Source organism: Astatotilapia calliptera, chromosome 16, assembly GCF_964374335.1.
Source record: "Astatotilapia calliptera chromosome 16, fAstCal68.1, whole genome shotgun sequence".
In the NCBI taxonomy this organism is placed as follows: Eukaryota; Metazoa; Chordata; class Actinopteri; order Cichliformes; family Cichlidae; genus Astatotilapia; species Astatotilapia calliptera.
This window is the reverse complement of record NC_137437.1, coordinates 21,060,031-21,078,525: the sequence shown is the minus strand read 5'-3', so window position 1 is coordinate 21,078,525 and position 18,495 is coordinate 21,060,031. Positions and strand designations below refer to the sequence as shown.

The 18,495-nt window shown below is 41.8% G+C and overlaps 1 protein-coding gene across 1 annotated transcript in view; it reads right to left on the bottom strand.

Annotated features, from left to right (window-relative positions):
* lrp2a (low density lipoprotein receptor-related protein 2a) overlaps nucleotides 1–18,495 on the bottom strand; it is a 55,788-nt gene that overhangs the window by 8,147 nt on the left and 29,146 nt on the right. The window contains exons 40-67 of the mRNA XM_026143784.2: nucleotides 17,314–18,246; nucleotides 17,069–17,234; nucleotides 16,832–16,990; nucleotides 16,457–16,746; nucleotides 16,162–16,362; nucleotides 15,948–15,974; nucleotides 15,808–15,843; nucleotides 15,466–15,708; nucleotides 15,256–15,381; nucleotides 14,114–14,233; nucleotides 13,392–13,523; nucleotides 11,846–12,047; nucleotides 11,471–11,766; nucleotides 9,393–10,059; nucleotides 8,137–8,307; nucleotides 7,829–8,052; nucleotides 7,546–7,723; nucleotides 6,788–6,984; nucleotides 6,447–6,692; nucleotides 6,170–6,298; nucleotides 4,648–4,767; nucleotides 2,729–2,845; nucleotides 2,067–2,183; nucleotides 1,752–1,889; nucleotides 1,475–1,597; nucleotides 1,249–1,377; nucleotides 317–448; nucleotides 83–214 (exon numbers count right to left, since the gene is read on the bottom strand). Coding sequence (XP_025999569.2) covers nucleotides 83–214; nucleotides 317–448; nucleotides 1,249–1,377; nucleotides 1,475–1,597; nucleotides 1,752–1,889; nucleotides 2,067–2,183; nucleotides 2,729–2,845; nucleotides 4,648–4,767; nucleotides 6,170–6,298; nucleotides 6,447–6,692; nucleotides 6,788–6,984; nucleotides 7,546–7,723; nucleotides 7,829–8,052; nucleotides 8,137–8,307; nucleotides 9,393–10,059; nucleotides 11,471–11,766; nucleotides 11,846–12,047; nucleotides 13,392–13,523; nucleotides 14,114–14,233; nucleotides 15,256–15,381; nucleotides 15,466–15,708; nucleotides 15,808–15,843; nucleotides 15,948–15,974; nucleotides 16,162–16,362; nucleotides 16,457–16,746; nucleotides 16,832–16,990; nucleotides 17,069–17,234; nucleotides 17,314–18,246 — 5,751 coding nt within the window. The remainder of the gene's footprint in view (nucleotides 1–82; nucleotides 215–316; nucleotides 449–1,248; nucleotides 1,378–1,474; nucleotides 1,598–1,751; nucleotides 1,890–2,066; nucleotides 2,184–2,728; nucleotides 2,846–4,647; nucleotides 4,768–6,169; nucleotides 6,299–6,446; nucleotides 6,693–6,787; nucleotides 6,985–7,545; nucleotides 7,724–7,828; nucleotides 8,053–8,136; nucleotides 8,308–9,392; nucleotides 10,060–11,470; nucleotides 11,767–11,845; nucleotides 12,048–13,391; nucleotides 13,524–14,113; nucleotides 14,234–15,255; nucleotides 15,382–15,465; nucleotides 15,709–15,807; nucleotides 15,844–15,947; nucleotides 15,975–16,161; nucleotides 16,363–16,456; nucleotides 16,747–16,831; nucleotides 16,991–17,068; nucleotides 17,235–17,313; nucleotides 18,247–18,495) is intronic.

Genomic DNA, 18,495 nt, shown 5'->3' with positions numbered 1-18,495 from the left:
ATACAGACAGTGAGGTGTTGTAAGTGAGGTTGGGAATCATAAGAATTAAACTAAAAGGTTTATAAAGAGCATTATCCTTTACCTTGAGCAGCACACTCAGTCCCATGGGGCTCGCCAAAAGAAAGAAAGCCGTCAGCACAGAAACACTCATAGCTGCCCTTTGTGTTTTTGCAGTCCTGTGGACACGTCCCATACACCTCACACTCATTCACATCTGAAGAACAACAAAAGACAACACAAACTGAATGCTATAAAACACGTCTGTGGGAGTGTAACTAGTTTTAATACACCACTGACTAACGTGTGTGTTGTTTACCTTCACAGTTGTGTCTTTCTGTTGATTTGGGCTTATATCCAGGTCTGCAGGAGCAGAGGAACCCTCCTCCTGTCAGGTCTGTACAGTTGTGTTCACAGATGTTGGCACTGCATGAGTGCCCACTGGTTTGGTCTGAGAAAAGTGGATTTAATGAAAACATGCTCTGAATGTAAAGCTGGACACTCACAAATGTTAACTGCGTGTTAACCATTATATCATGCAGTCACTTTTTCTTACCAAGTCAAGAAAAGTGAAGTTAAAATATGTATTCTGTCACAGTCCCAGAGTTTGGGGTTTGATTTCTACATTTTCTTTTTCTAGTAGTACGTTGTCATTTTTGGGATTCAGCATTTGGATTCATGTTCCCACTGTTTTTGTAGTGTGATGAGCTTCAGTTTTATAGTCTAAGTTCTACTTCTTGTCTGGTTTTATGGAGCTGTGGATGGCTGATCTTTGATTTACTTACTTTTCTGACTTGCGTTACTTCTCATCTCCGCTTCCCTTTTCGGCCCATTCTGTTTAAATAGTCTTGCCTCCCTCTTTGTCCTTATGACATAATTTTTCTACCTTCTCCACTTTTTCCATTTTATGTTCAGTCATGTTTCTTTCAGCTATGTTTACTTCTATGTTCTGGAGTGTTTAGTGGAGGTTTCAGACTTTGTACTTTCCCAAGTAAAGCGCTACATTTTGTTGTGAGGTCAGCCTGTAGTGTCCTGCATCTGGATCAGTCTGTTTGCCTACACTGTTCAACAGCCCCCAGACTACAATGAGAAATCAGACAGCTTCTGCTACAGATATATTTATATGTTGAATCTGTTTACACATACGGTACTGGATTAAGTCAGTTTAGATTAGAAATTTAAGGGGTCTTTTTGTACTTATTTATCCACTCTGACTCTGTTATTAATTTGCTCTTTGCTGATATTACTTACGACAGCCAAGTTCATCAGATTGATCTCCACAGTCGTCATAATCGTCACAGGCGTACTGAAGAGGGATACACTGTCCGTTACTGCATTTGTACTCATCATCTGTACAAGGTCCATGCGTTGGCTTTTGACCTAAAAGAGGAGAAACATGGTGATTCTCAACAGAAGCTGTAAAGATATTCAGCTCTGTTCAAGTATAGTAGTAAAGAGTAAAAAAATGTGTACTTACAGTTTTCCTGCCTCTCATCAGAGCCGTCACCGCAGTCATCGATTGAGTTACACAGCTCGTGGCTGTAGATGCAGCGGTTATTGTCACAGTGAAAACGAAATGGAGCCTCACATTGGATGTCCACTGTGGACGAACAGAGTAAACCTACTTTAGCAGATTCAACCATTCAAATGAGCAGCACGCTGTACAAAAAAGTGTACACGAGTTAGCGTGCTGTTAGATTTGGCTTTGTGTGCGGTGGACTTGAGGGACTGTGGGTGTTTTAATAACTTCTTACAGCAGAGATGAAGCTCCTCGTCTGAGTTGTCTCCGCAGTCATTGTCTCCATCACATTTCCAGTGAGGCGGGACACAAATGTGGTTCTTGCATTCAAACATGAATTGGGGGCAGTATGTGCCATTGGGATAGCGGGTTGCTGAAAGTCAGAAGCAGTCTATTAAACTAAATCTGTGACTTTCACACAAGAAAATCAATAACCAAACTCACAATCATCTCTCCTAATGATGCCTCAACAATCAGGAAGCAAATATAAAGAATCTAGTTATGTTATCAAAGAGTGGACACAGAAAACCAAATGATGAGAGACACTCACGGCATGACGTCTCATCCGTGTAGTCCAGACAATCAGCATTCCCATCGCATTTGAAACGTTCGGCGATACAGTGTCCACTGCCGCACTGGAAGTAGCCAGGATGACAGGTCCGCAACTCTGCAAATAGGGAATAGCATAGTCAGGTGACAACAGCTAAACTGCATATAGCAGGTTCATCAGCTACACAGTTTCTAGACTGATCAACCTCATAGTTAACCTACAGGTTACATCTACAAACAGCCTTAAATGATTAGTCAAATTATAAAGCTCAGCCTTAATGATGCAGTTACAATGCATAACCTAAATGTGTGGATGAGGCAAAAACAGTGGCATTAGGTCCTGAATTTAAAACACTTAATACTTATTAGTTAATGTGTATTTGAGACATTTTACGAGTTTTTAAGGAACCCCTGACAACCTTTTATTTCACACATATATTCATCAAGAATAAGTTTCTAAAGCAACGACCCGTCTGTCCAACGCTCACTGTAGAAACTCTCATTTGTAGCAGACTGAATAAACTCTTTTTGAAAAACGGACTGTTGGTGGTCCTGTCTGTCTGTGCTTCAAAACTGAAGGTTTTATTGCTTCTTTGTTTAGTGCGGCCCTCTGTTACTCACAAACAGGCCGACCCTGAGCCAAAACAAAGAGCCTCCACTTACCACAGTCCCTTTCATCCGAGTTGTCCTCGCAGTCGTTGTCATGGTCACAGACCCAACGGTCGGGAATGCAGCGCAGATTATCGCAGCGATACTCGCTCTCCGTGCATGCGCGTGGTGCTGGGAGAAAACATGGAAACACAAATTAAACAAGGTGGAATCCAAGAAATGCACAAATATGACTTCTGAGAGAAAATGATGAAAACTACATCAGAGGCTCTTATGTATGTCGCAAACTTTTCAACATAAAATGTTTAATGTATGATTTGCTTCCATATCCAAATATTAAATACTGGATCTTATGTTAACTACAGAAGTACACGCACACATTACTCTGCACTGAGCTCATGAGTTCAAGAAGACAAACTCTCTTGGCGTGGGCAACCAGCACAGCAACACTGTGCTGCTCTGATTAAACACCATTGCTTCCCCTTTGAGTAGCAACATTATCCCTGTTACCTGGCATATTCTCAGACATGTTTAAATTCTTCAGGGCAAAAGGTGACAGACTCCTTCACTCCCTCTTTCTCAAACACTGAGGACAGCCTGTTTCTCCAGCAGTTGATAAGACTTCCTCTCTCACCGCTCCGCTGTCGGCAGAAGTCTCGAGCCTCTTACGAAAACCTCCCCAAATGTCTGAATAAATGATAGCGAGGCTATTCTTTGGGATCAACATCCTGCTTTTATTTGCGCTACACTAAAACCCCACAATAAAAATAGTTAAAGAGACAGCTGTCGGAACAGCCGACACCAAAACACAACCAAACCGCTTTCACACATGAAGTCTGGACAGTTTGGCGGGAAATGTCACGCACATATCAGGAGATCTATTTTCTCACTGTTTACTTGGACTGTGCCATGTCAAAACATCTACGATGGTACTGATGTACATTTTTCTGTGATATAAAAGTGACAGCATAACTTCACTTTCAATGACACAAGCTAAGAGATGTCTGACAGCGAGAGCCACGCGCCAGCATCCAATGACCTAAAAGGGGAGCTACTTCAACAACCTCCAGCTTATCACAATACTTTGTGAAATATGTTAGAAAATTGTTCCTGCTAAAGGTGGAAACAATAAACTTGTTTTACTACTTGAGGAAAAATACCTCGTCATTACTATTGCACTATAACGCTGCTGCCGTTGGCACCTCGTTTTAATAGATTTACACTTCAAATTAGGTGGCGTGGCATCATTCAGAGCAGCTTACGGAAAAGGATGGAACTTTGTTTTGCTTTTATTTGTCAGGGATCATGCACATTACTGATCTAAAAAACAAACAAACATGCCTTGTACCTGATTTAGCTATTAGCTTGGCCTAGAGCAGATGCACACAACAACAAAAAATAATCTTTACTTTATTTTTAAACATTTTTTATACGTGAAATCTCTTTGTTTATTTCTTTTGGCTCCTGAAGCTTCTTATTGATATCAGCTATAAGTGCATTGCATTGCATTTCCAAGCAACAACCTAACAACTGACTAAATTATGTAGCAGTTATCAGAAGTATCATATCACTTCAATTTAATGACAACAATAATTCATTTCAGTTATTGTTTTATATCCACAGAAGTTGAATTATTCATGATTATAAACCACAGCCCTCTTTGCTTGTGTATGTGCATCCCAATAACCAGACTATCCCATTAAAATATAAGTACAGTATAAAAATCCAGATTAAAGGTTATTAAAAAGTGCTGCATTTAAATAATGCTGACTTTTTTTCTACATGATGAAAAAAAAAATCTACATATCTTTTCCTGTACCATTGTCAACATCCTTTGTCCAATATATCCACTGTCTGTCCTCAGCACATCTCTAAACCGTCTCTCTTTGTCTCCAAACCACTCAAACTGAACGTGATCTGATATTTTTAGAAATAGTTCAAAGTGTTTATCTGTGAGGGCCAAGGTGACTCACTGCAGCTGCGCTCGTCTGAACTGTCCCCACAGTCGTCGTCCCCATCACACCTCCATCTCAGTGGGATACAGCGGTGGTTGTCACAGCGAAAGTCTCCGTTAGGATCACAGCTCAGTTCATCTGAAGAGAAGACCAGGGCGCTTTAAAGCAATAATGGCTGTTATACACCAATATTTTTTTTTAAAACTCAAAACAATTGGCTTAACTTTTTCAAACCTCCAGTAGAGGTACAAAAGACTTGTAGAAGCAAGCACAAGAAAACATCTACTACTGTATTTTTATATAGGGATAGTAGAATTTTTTTAAACTAAAATACACTAAAGTATTATCGTATTTAAAATATTTATACAGACAGGATATTTAAAAAAATCTACTAAATACATTACAGTGTGACAAATTTGTCCTGAAATGTCAATTAAAACTTTAAAAACACAAATATAAATTTGCTGTCAGTATACAGCATACATTACATTAGACACGCGTATTTAAACTAATTGCAAATAAGAAACAGTAAACTGAGTGCATTCTTTGTTTAGCATTATTTATTATAAACGTTCTCCGGCACTAGCCTGTCACTATGTCGGCACCAGTCTATGATGTATTAACCATTAAAGTATTCTCACTGTTGAGAAAATCTTATGTGCAGCAGTAAGAGATGAGAAAATATGAGGCTTTATCAGCAAGCACACTGAATTTCTAGACATTTAGGTAATGATAAAATGTCAGTTTGAAATAAAAGAGATCTTTCTTTTTAATTAAACTGCAAAGTGGTAGAAGGAGGGGAGCAGCCTGCCAAAGACAGATGGGTGACCTCTATCCATGCCAGTGTATGTCTGTGGAGGATAAGGCTGCAGGAGATGAGAAGCACAGAAGGGAGAGGAGTGCAGCAGAGCTGGTCTGAGCCATCGCTACCACACAGTGCTGGGGGTCAAAGATAGCGCGGTGTTAGCTAGTCCTGCCCTCTTAGCCCCTCCACCTGGCCCATCTGGTACATTCTTACAGAAAGATTAGCACAGATCTCCACTCCTGCGCAGGCATGGCACTAATGGAGTGAGGGCCTCTGATAAGAGACGGGAGGGCCGCGGCGAGTGTGTTTGGATCGTAGCAAGTACAAAGAGCCTTGTGTGAACCCTGCCCCCACGCAAGGACAGAGCACCAACACACACATATGAGCACGTACAAGTGGACTCAAACCAGTGGACAGCTCATAAATCTGCCGTGCTCCCTGGGAGAGGTAAAAGGTGGGGGAGGGTAAGTGGTGAGATGCTCTCCATCAGCACCTCCCACTATCACACCGTGTAATGTTCCACAGGAGGCTGAGGCGTTGGCTAATTGCCCTTCACTCGCTCCTTCAGCTAATTTCTTGTTTTGAATCTATTTTGAAATCCCTAAAAAATCTTACCTTGGATGTAAAAAAAGAAACATCAGGCAGTAACGCTTTAAACGAAGGCATGAAGTGTGTGTTTAAGAAAAACACAACATTTTCAGATTGCTGCCGCTACAAAACTGGACTAAAACTCACCACAGCCCTGTTCATCACTGTTGTCTCTGCAGTCATTGTGGCCGTTGCAAACAGACCAAAGCGGCACGCAGCGGTAGTTCGTCCTGCAGGCAAACTCTGTATGGTTGTCACATCGATATCCTGGTCCCACTTTGGAGAAAACAGTTCAATAATTAATATATTTTTTTAAATACTAATATCTATGGATACTTAACTTATTTTAAAGGGTAACATTTCTATAAAATTATTACCGATTTAAGTTCTTTAATGTTTAGTTGATATGCTGTAATTTACTTACTGCATTCTTCCAGCGGTTCGTCAGAATTGTCACCACAATCATCATCTACATCACATTTCCAGCTCTGTGGGATGCAGCGTCCGTTGCGGCACTTAAACTGTCCAGGGCGACAGGTCCTGGAGGAGCAGTGTGCAGGGTCCTCATCGGACTGATCGCCACAGTCGTCCTCACCATCACACTGCCACGACTCAGGGATGCAGCGCTTGTTTGCACACTGCCACTGGTGTGACTCACACATGTGTGTAGCTACAAAGTATACAAATGTGTACTTTTAAAATCATTAGGAGATGGGAAGCAGGTAGGAAGACATAAAAGCCTCAAAAAATGAATAAAAAACCTACCACAGAGCACAGCGTCTTCATCTGATCCGTCGTGACAGTCCTGGTTGGCGTTACACAAAAAGTGCGGACTGGTGCAGTTTCCATCGTTGCACTGAAACTGACCAAGCCTGCAGTGTCGAGACGGACAGGTGGAGGGCTCGTCTGAGCCGTCCCTGCAGTCCGCCTGACCATCGCATTTCCACCAAATAGGAATGCACCTGTTGAAGCAGAAGTGAGCATTATGTAAAGCTTTAAACTGCTTACTTATCCCATGTGTTGAATAACAAAGTCCAGTCCTTTACCCATTCAAATGTATTGAATTTCCTACATATAGACTCTGATTTTGAGGAAGGCTGAAAAAATACATCTCCAAACTTTCACATTTTCAAATACAAGGGCAGCTATATAAATACACAAAACCTCGGCAAAAGTATTTAAGACCTGTGAGCATGTATTTTACACAAACACTAGGTGGCACTATTCTTCAAAGGCAGTCTTAAAAAAGTGAATGTATTCAAGTTTTTGAACTGGTGGATGAGAAACTGGAAAGATGAAGAATTTTGGGGAGAATCCCCCAAAAAAGAATAAAAATGCATAAAGTCATATGAAGGCTGTAAGCAGCAGGGACATTTTTGGGTAAAAACATGGTTATAAATAATCTTGTCCTCCCTATTTCCAATAATGTATCACAGTCAATTCAAAAATTATATTTAAAAAATGTAGCAAATAATAAAAAAAGACCAGAAAACATGCCAAAGATTAAAGAAGCTTTAACAAACCGTTCATTGTTAGCACATCTGTATTGGGTGCTGGTGCACATGGGAAGGCATCGGGTCACACCTCCTATTTGAATTGTCAGGAAATGGTCTGGGCACTCACAGGTGTGTTCTCGCCCCCCGTGACGGATCAAGCACAGGTGTGAACAGCCTCCATTGTTCACCGCACAGGGGTTGTTTACTGTTAGAGGAAGAGCAACACTCATTAAAACACTTTGGTCTCTAGAAAAACAGAGACCAGGTACGGTTTAGTCCTTGGTGAATACCTGCAACAGGATTCACTCACCAATAGGCTGCCTGTAAGGATGGTACACGTGGATGTCAAATGGTCTGTGTGTGGTGTTAACAAGTACTTGACGGCCGGAGCCGTCGTATTTGTTGCCTTTCTCCACCGTGCGCGTGTTCCAGTCAGTCCAATATACAGTGTCCTCAAACACAGTCAGGGCAAACGGGTGAGGCAAGTCTCCGTCGTACACCGTGTGTCTGTGCTGACCATCCAAGTCAGAGTATCTGACAGAAGAAATACATTCACAGAGTTACTGGCTTCCTCTTACGGCAGGGTAAAAGAATCTGCCTGTTTTCAGGTGCACTTACTCAATGTAGTTGAGGTGAGCATCGGACCAGTAGAGCCTGTCGTTTGTGTAGTCGATTGTAATACCGTTGGGCCACTCGATCTTTGTGGTGATGATGGCCGATTTGTTGGTTCCATCCATTCCAACACGACCTATAAAGGCTTTGTCACCCCAGTCTGTCCAGTACACAAATCTATCAGGGGGATAAGACATATACATTATTTAACCTCTTGAGGCCCTACATACCTTGTATATAATGTTTTGCACTTTGCCAAAAAATGTAGACTGTTTTGTGTTGTGCTGTAAAATGACCCCACTACCCCGACGTGAAGCTGTATTTTAAACAAGCAAAACAAAAAAACAAAGGATGTAACAACTATATAACCAGGTACGAACTTCTTGTTCAAAACAGAAGCTGAATTTATAGACTTATAAAGTGCAACTAATCACAAATAGCTAGCTGAAATTAAAAATACAACCCAAGCAAAAGCTCAGGTTGCAGGAAGTCAGGGAAATACCCGCTTAGCATTGAGAGTAAGTGTTTTAACCGCAATTGATGGTTATTTAAGTGCTGTGCTACATGTTTTGGCAGCAGGATAACAATGAAACAATAAATGATAATTAAAAGCAACAATAATATTAAGATACAAATAAAACATTTCAAAAAATTCTACAGTTTGGGGATTACTTAATGTTTTCCAGGTACCACAATAACAGTTATTTGCTTACTGAATGCTTCTAATCAGATCACTAATATCTACACTGTGAAAACTTTGGACATGAGTAATCTGGTCCTTGTTACACATCAAAACTAAAGGTAGAGTCTTCAGATAGTATAATTAAAATCAATAAATTCTGATAAATTGCCTCTGGCTTTACACAAAAACAAAAGGTTGTCCACATTTGTGAACAAAGGTGCAAGGAACAAAGTCTTTATAATTTTAAGTGGGCTTGAAAAGAGAAGATCTTCAGTTTTGCTTATAATTTTTTTTTTTTAAAATCTGTAAAAACACACCAGAACTTTGTCTGCTTCTATACTAAGCATAGTGAAAAGAGCCTTAATGGAGACATATGAGGGAAAGTAAGAGGGAAAAAATTTAATAAATTTCTTTAATTTGTTAAGTTTACTGATATTTCAGAAAATCTGCCAACATGGGTTTGGGCTTGAATCAGAATGACCCTTTAGAGTGTGACACGTCAATAAGCATAAATCTGTACCAGATGGTTATTTCTGACCATCTGATAAGCAAACATATTTATTATATTTGGATTCCTCACCCATATTTGGGATGCAACACAACGCCTCTGGGGTTTTCAAAGCAGTAGGTGTTATTGGCATCCACGCAGTGTTCGGCTAGTTTCTTGACAAAGCGGCCATCCAGTTCAGACACTTTGAGACAATCCAGGAAGCTGTCCACCCAGTACAGTTTCCTGGCTACCCAGTCAACTGCGAGGCCCTCCCCATGCAGAACTCCATTAACCACCACCTCTCTGTTACTGCCATTGTTATGCATCCTTTCTATCACTCTGCGGCTCACATCAATCCAATAGAGACGCTTGTCGACGCGATCAAAGTCCGTGGCCACCACACTGGTCAGACCCTGCAGAATGAGAGAATAGGCCACCCCATCTGTTGACAGATTCCTCAGGTAGTAGCGGTTGCTGAAGATCAGGTACGGTGAAATGTTGCTGTTCTGACGGCAGCTGCGCCCATCCGGCTCTCTGAGGAAACCTGGAGCACACTTGCACATGTGGGAACCAACTGTGTTTTCACACAGTTGACTGCACACGCTGGGGGTCTCTGTACACTCGTCGACATCGTCGCACGTTTTGCCGTCAGACATGAGGCGGTAGCCAGGACGACAGGTGCATATAAAGCTAGTAGGTGTGTCGGTGCAATTGTGATCGCAGTGGTGAATGGATGGGTCTGTGCACTCATTGATACCTACAGTTAGAGAAGTAAAAGAGCCCAAAAATTAAAGTAATAAAAAAAAACATTTAACCTTTTAACTTGCTATTAATAAACAATTACCAATTACTATATTATAGTGCTAGATCTATAATCAGTTTGCTAAATTAACATTCTTGGATGTATTTGTTTGTTACAGATAAGTGTAACAATTTTGCAAAAGTGGATACAAGAGGAAGAATTTGCATATTTGTCTCTCTGAAGCTATTCATTTGAAAAATCCTATAGATATAGAATCATCATTTCTATATTAAGAAACAGTTGTTTTACTCCAGAACTTCAGCCACTGGATACATTTAGAACTTCTTCAGATCTTCTTTACTCCAAGTAAAACAAAATAACTGCAATGACGCAATTACCCTTTTGCCACCATAACACTTACAACTATGCTTGAACATTTAACTTTCATCCAGTGACTGTCATTCAAACTCAAAGTCAAATCTCATTTACACTCGGCTCATGTTTGCACACCCTGTCCTCAATTTTTATTATTATTATCATTATTATTATTATGGTAACAGGCATACATTAAGAGTCAGATAACTGTGTGTCACACAACCAGGTCCTTTAGAATCACCAACTGACCTGATAAGCAGGTCTTTGGACAGGTTCAGACCAGGCGGCTGATACACTGCTGTGCTTTTAAGCCGTTTGCTAGATTGGCTACCTCGTGTAACTACTCTAACTACACTATCAAGTACTTAAGGTTGGGTTGGTAAGTGTTCTCTGTGTTCTCTTTTAGTTTAGTCTATGATATGGACTCATACAACGCTTTTTTTTTTTATTCAAAGCACTTTTCAATGTACACATTTTTAACACTCACACACATGCAAACCTGGACAGATACATCGTGGGATACTTGGGATACTCTTCCCCAAGGATGCTTCAACATACAGATGCAAGAGGTGAGGACTGAACCACGAACCTTCTGAATAGTCAACAGCCCTCTCTAAATCCAAGCCTAGGTAAGAATTGTGCAACCAGCAAGGAGTGTAAAATGTCTATAAGTGTGGCTGAACAAATAGTATGACTTCTCTATAACTGAACATGTATGATTTCACACTAGTACAATTCAAAAAGGCAAGTCTAGTTTATATAAATATGTTTTCTTGCCTTTCCCAACAGCCAGATTGAAAATGGCTGCCGTCTTGTGTTTTTGAAAGACTAATGAGGTTTATCAAAGGAGATAATCATAAAAGAGTTTACATACCATATTTGGTGCTTGTATGCACCTGTGAACAATTTCCCTGTAATGTTAAATTATCTGAGGCTCTATTGTTTTACAAAGGTAGGAAAGCTTCAGTTGAGTCTGTTGCTGAGCATTCTTCTCAGTGAGGCTCACATCTCATCAGAGCGAGGAAATGCTGTCAAAATACTTTTCACTCACCGCATCCTTTCTCGTCGCTGTTGTCAGAGCAGTCATCACTCCTGTCACACACCTGGCTCAAGGAGATACAGTGACCATTCTCACATTTGAACTCCCCCGGGGGGCAGGTGGGTGCTGGCGTGTGGCACATGTGCTCCAGCTCATCGGACTCATCCCCGCAGTCGTTGTCGCCGTCGCAGACAAAGTCACGTGACACACAGCGGCCGTTCTGGCAGGTGAACTGATGTTGCTGGCAAGGTTGGTACGTGCAGCCCTGCTCATCGCTGCTGTCTCCACAGTCGTTACGACGGTCGCACCTGATTTGAAGAGCAAAGAAAATGAACTCAAATTTCCAGTCAGACTCATCACAGATGATATCCCAGCGTTCCTTCTAACCTGTAAGAGCTGCGTATGCAGAGACCATTATTACAGGTGAACTCGTTGATGCCGCAGGACCTGCGCGTGCAGTTTTGACGCTCATCTAAAGCATCCGCACAGTCCGCATCGCCATCACACACCCAGTCACGGGGAATGCATTTCCTCTGAGGTGGCCTGTTGTTCACACATGTGAACTCTGCACTTGAACACGTTCGATTGGCTGAAAAAGACAAACAAAACAGGCAGGGGCTTTACAAGAAGTTAAATATTGAATGCGGTGACCCAGCGTCAACCTACATATTTTGTGAATCCAAAAACATTCCAAACTGTATTTCAAAACATGCGGCTATGACCACAAATTCTTTATCCGTCTCATGTGATCACTTCACATTGTTTGAAGTGAGTCTCCTACAGCGCTGAAGTCTTTAGCTTCAGGCATCTTATTTTTGGAGCGCATGTCGGTGAAATATAAGAATCTTGATCCACCTTGAGCCAGGAAGCCAAAGAAAGGAGACATGCACAAAGTAGCGAGTGAAGCAGGAGAAATTAGGAATGTCAGCTCCTTGGACTGGAGACCTTCTACAGGACACTTAGATGCTGGCAGCTCACTTCCATTGTCCCTACAAACAACACTCACCCAGTGGTGTGTACCTAAATCAGTATCCCGAATAACAACAGGAAGCAGGAGGGGGCAATCGAGAAGTGGTGGAGAACAAGAGGATGGTCTTCGAGGCGGGATGGGGCGGTAAAGAAGTGAGAAGACGTAGTAAAATAATTAAGCAGAATTACCAACTCGTGGCTTAATACCTCTGCAGTCAATAGGATTTGCTCTTTAACTGAGTCAACGGTGTAGGGACGAGCCTTCCATTTTCATTTTGAGTTATTGTGTAAAGTTATGTTCAATAGCGTGTGTTTTAAAGCATTACATCACACCAGAGTTGACCTTTAACCTCTTGGATATTAAATCTTATTTAATCATTTTATCTTGTTAAACATTTCTGTGAACTTTTGCTCGATTGGCTGAGTGTGTCCCAAGATTTTTGTGATACTGTAGTTGGGTGAATATAAAGTCAGGTCCAAGATTTGGTTTTTTTAGATCGTGGTGACCTTTGACCTTTGAAAAGCAAATTTTAACTCTAACCACCAATTTTTCCAAATTTGTACCAAGTTGGACATTCTCTCAAGGCACTCGGGCAAGCTCACACTCGTGATCGTGGCAAAATTTAGTCGAGATTTCAGGTTATTATCTCATAATTTTACTCATGGATACCCAGTTGTTTTTTAACTGCTGGACAGCTGCCATAGTTACTAGTGCCAGTCTTCTTCTTCGTGTTCTTTTGGATGCTCCCTTTAGGGGCTGCCATAGTGAATCATCTGCCTCCAGGTGACCCTATCCGATTATTTCTCATTAGCTTATTGGATATAGCAAAGATGACCAACTGTCCTCAATGACCCATGCACGGACCAGCACTTGTATCCATGCTGGTTACAAACACAAAAAGGACAAATAGAAAAAAGAGTGAATGAAAAAGGGGGAAAGGATATAGGACTAAAGGACACATACCACAGTTATGTCTCTGATCTTCATCACTCATGTCACCACAATCATTGTCCCCATCACAGATCCAGGACGAGGCAATGCACCGGCCATCATCGCAGCGAAACTGGTCTGTGTTGCAGGTTCGGATCAATGTGGCTGCAGGCACAAATCACACACATTAAAATGTATATAATACACCAACATGAACACAGTGTGGCGACTTTATAACATATGCCAACTCGTTTCTATCCAATGTAAATATGTTCACTCCCTGTTTTTTTATTTTTGTAATTGCCAATTATCTCAGGTACTTCCCCCATCTGCTTTTCCACTAATAAAGAAGGCACAATACAACACTGGCAAAGCTTTCAAAATAGTCATGGCAACTCCACATTCCCATGCATGGTGAGCTATCTAAACAAAAGCCAAAGTGAGGCTCTGTAACCCCTGGTGGACAAAAGGAGGGGGAGGTGCTGTTTGTCAGAGGACATTGAGGGGCGTCACCACACAGGAATGCAGCACACAATAGGAGGCCTGACTGACCACATCATCAACAAAGAAATACACCACTGACTTGCAGTCCCCGCTACATCACTCACGGAGCTCTCTCACACAGCACACAGATGCAGATTGGCGGAGAGGCATAAACACACAATAACAGAGCAGCTGATGACGGGGAAGGGGGCAGACACACAAAGCCAAAAGGCCCATTTTGGTGGTGAGAGAGTTTTTTTTGCAACACTCACTACAGGAGAGGGGTTCATCAGAGCCGTCACTGCAGTCAGCCCCTCCATCACAGTACCAGTGGGCGGGGATGCAGCGGCCACTCGAGCAACGGAACTCGCTCTGGGAACATGTGGATTGAGCTACGGAGAGGATGCAGAAAGTCATGAAATCTCTTTTTATTTCTAATATCATTCTGGCTCATAATGAATCTTTTTGAGGATTAATATACAGTATGCTGATTTGTAGAATCTGGGAGCTGAAAAGTAAAGATCAAATCATTATGTGACAACCTACTAGAATAATTACTTATTCATATTTTTTAAATTGTTTTCTCACATTGTATTACAGAAAAATGGTTGCAAATAAAAAACTTAAATATCTGAAAAACCAATAAGTGTCTGAAGTAACATTATGATGCCACTTGTACAGCAAACCTACATAATATTCATTATCTAATTGCAGTACCTGAATTCTCTATCCGCTTCCTAGACCATACAGCATTTTACCTCTTTAGGGTTGTAATAATGTAATACAATATGTCAGATGTTATTAAATCATTACGTTGCCTAGCAACCACCCAGCAACGAACTAAAATGACCCATTTTTAGCACATAAACAACATCTGCCTCTCCTATTTTTTATTTCATTCATTCTTTTCCTTTTCTTAATGTGATTAAGTATATCATTTTGCCAACACCACAAACATGCCGATGGAAATGTACTAGTAATAAAAACACAGGAGAATAGCAGAATGAATGAATACATAACATAAAATCCCAATACATCAAATTATAGCTACGTACAATGTAACGCTCCACCTGTCCGGTCCAAGTCCATTTACTTATCCTTACAGAAACTGTGGGCTGGTACCAAAGTTTAAAATAACAATTTGCCTGATGGCACATGCTGACAATTATATTTCTTTAGGTTACTTATACTCACTCTTTTCTTCGTTGTGCCACGGGAAACAAAGGAACGTAATTATAAATGAATAAATGTTTTTTCACTTATTTTTCTTCATAAATTAAATAAATGTTATTAATAACACCCATGTCTTTTCTCCTACTTTGGCAGAGATTTTTAGCAACAGCAACAGTTACCTGATGCAGTTATGCATCAGGAAAAAATAACAACTTGATCCTGATATTGTTGTTGAACTTACCACAGTGTGTAGGACTCTCATCACTCATATCCCCACAGTCGTTGTCTCCATCACACAGATACGAGCGTGGGATGCAAATGTTGGTAGACTGACATTTTGTTTGCTCTGGCTGGCAGGTTCTCTCCGCTGAGATGATCGCAAATGAAAGCACATTTAATGCAAAAACAACTTCCAGTACTTTCCTCTATGTGGCACACTAAGGATACTCACGGCAGTTTCGTTCATCAGAGGTGCCATTGTCGTAGCAGTTGTTGATACCATTGCAAACATAGTCCTTTGCAATACAGCGTCCGTTGTTACAAGCAAACTCTGTGTTTGGGTCACAAGGTCTGAACAGACAGCCCACTTCATCGCTATTGTCCCTGCAGTCATCATAATGGTCGCAGCGGTAGTGGTAGGGCACGCATCGCCCATTGCCACAAGTAAAGACCGTAGGCTCACAAGTGTGGAAGGCTGCCAAACAGAATCGAGATGAGATCAGAGCTCTGGCCAGAAGAGTGAGATTGAAGGAAATGGGGGCTTGTACACTCGACCATTAAAAGCTCATTTTACCTGACAAGGCAATAAAGGATGACAGCAACTGTGGGACTGCATGCAAAGACAAGTATATTGATTCATGTGTTAGTACTGATTTGTGTTATTGCTCAAGACGGTCATTGGAAAAATAATCATAAATATGCAGGAATACACACCAGCGTAGCTGAGGATTGTTTTATGTCCTTGGAAATAAAATTTTAAAGCAGAAAAAGAGCATTTGTTAGAATTAGTAACTTTAAATGATTAAGAGTTGCATTTAACAGAGAGGAGAAGGACCTCAGGAGGGCTCTATAAGGACTGCTGTGAGAGTGAGATTGTTGGTAACCCAATAAAACTCGTGACAAATTTAGGATTACCGTGAACACCTACCACAGACTCTTTCTAACTCGTCACTTCCATCTCCACAATCGTCGTCATTGTCACATTTCCACTGGGCTCGAATACAGCGGCCATTCATGCAGGCAAACTGCCCTGGCTGGCAGCGAGTCCCATTATCAGGGATACAGTGTTTGTTGTCGGCGAGGTACCAGCGGCCCTCTGATGGACACCGACACTCAGCTCCATTAGGTCCTAACGTGACAAAATTGCAGAACAGTTTGTGTTATTCCTTCTCAATTAAGGCACTAGAAGAAAAACATGCTCGAGACAAAGGGGTTTCTTGTACCTGGAGTACAGATGTGGCTGCAACCTCCATTAAACTGCTGGCAGGGACTGTCACACTGCTGCTGCTTTCTGCCAGCTAAAACGTGGATGTCCATTGGTCGAGATGGAAGGTTCTGGATCATAACCCTCTGGTCAGAACCATCGTGTTTGTTGGCTCGGTAGATGCTGCGGGTGTTCCAGTCAGTCCAGTAGATGAACTGGCCAAACATGGTCATAGCAAAAGGGTAGATGGCTGTGCTGACAATAACTTCACGGTTGGAACCAGTAAGAGAGGATCGCTCAATCTTCTGTCTGATGGCAGAGCAAACAGATTATAATGGCAGTTGCTGCAGATTAACAAGACAACAAGATAAAATAAGATTTTTTCAGCTCTTACAAGCTGGCATCTGCCCAATAAAGCCTCTCTTCTTCATAGTCCAGGGTCAGGCCATTGGGCCACACAAGACTACTGTTCACGATCTCTATTCTGAAGTTTCCACCTAAGGTGGCACGCTCAATCTTTGCATGGGTTCCCCAGTCTGTCCAATACATGTATCTGTTGAAAGAGAAAGATTCATTTATAAATGTGCCGTTTAGTCTTACGAACGAAGATAGAGTGCTGTGTAAATCTTACCCCCTGCAGGGATCTAACATGATGGCCCTTGGCCTGGACACATGAGCAATTATAGTTCTTTGGGAGCCATCAACAGACATAGAGCTAATGCTCTGGTTGACATAGTCACTGTAGTAAATTCTTCTGTTTATCCAGTCATAAGCAATGCCATCAGGAGCACCAAGATCTGTCAAACCACAGAGATCACAACGCCATGAGCAACGCATCAACACAACTAAACTTACCAACATGAGTGTAAAACATACCTGAAGCCACCACTACAGGAGCCGAGATGGGAGAGGACAGGCTGATGTAGCTGATCTTGCTTGATCCTGCACCGGAGCTCTGGGTAAAGTAAATCCTTCTGTCCACGATGTCAAAATCCAGTGCCACAGAAGTACGAGGCACATTGACGACAGGGAAGGGCAGCGCATGGTCATCCGGATCGAGTCGCAGACTCCGGACAGTGCTCTCCGTAGTATAGATAAGGTAATCGTCCCTTGACACCACACAGCTTTCTCCATCTGCTCCAAGATTCCCAAAAGCACAGCTGCATTTTTTATTCTGACTGCCTGCATTAGAACCTGGGAGAGCAAAGCAGAAGTGGGCACAGCCTCCATTGGCTTCCAGGCAGGGGTTGTAGTTAAGCGCTTGTGCACTACTGGGCTGGGTTCGCTGGTCAAAGATGGTAATGTCCCTCAGCATATTGATATTGTCTCTAATGACAGCTGGCTGCTCTGTGTTTCCTGGCACTTTGCTTGCTTGGAACACCTTCTTCAGGTTTCTGTCCACCCACAGGATGTTATTCTCAAACACTGTAATCCCGTAAGGAGTTGGGTAGCGGCTGCCATACCTGACTATTTCTGTCTCTCCTCCTTGGGGGCTGACTCGAGCAATCATATCCAGAGAGTCATCGACCCAGTAAACATAACCAGTTTGAAAGTCCAGAGCGAGGCCTCGAGGCGTGATGATCCCTGAAGATACTAAAACCGTGCGATTGGTTCCATCCAAGAGCGCGCGCTCAATTTTTGGGTTCTGACCATAATCAGCCCAAAATAAGTATCTGTTTCTGGGGTCTACAATGATGTGGCGTGGCATGTCCACCTGGGTCTTGAGCAGCACCCTACGGAAAGTTGTGTTCAGGTGGAGCACCTCAACATACGTCTCAGTCAGGAAGGCATTGGTGAAATACAAATTCCCTTAAGAGACAAAACCAGTAAAGTGTGCATTTAATATAGTATCAACTCCAGTGATGTTAAGATAGTTTTGAAAGAAACTGGTCGGTCATGCTTGGTGTAGCAGTATAAGTTACTGGGATGATTGTGTTATCAGTACAACATGGTAACTGGACTAGCATTTATAGTCTTTTTCTAGTCTCGGCTCTTTCACATGTTTTCTGCCGTTCATTTTCTTGAGTGTAACCAGCATTTTGCAGCTTGTTGTAAATC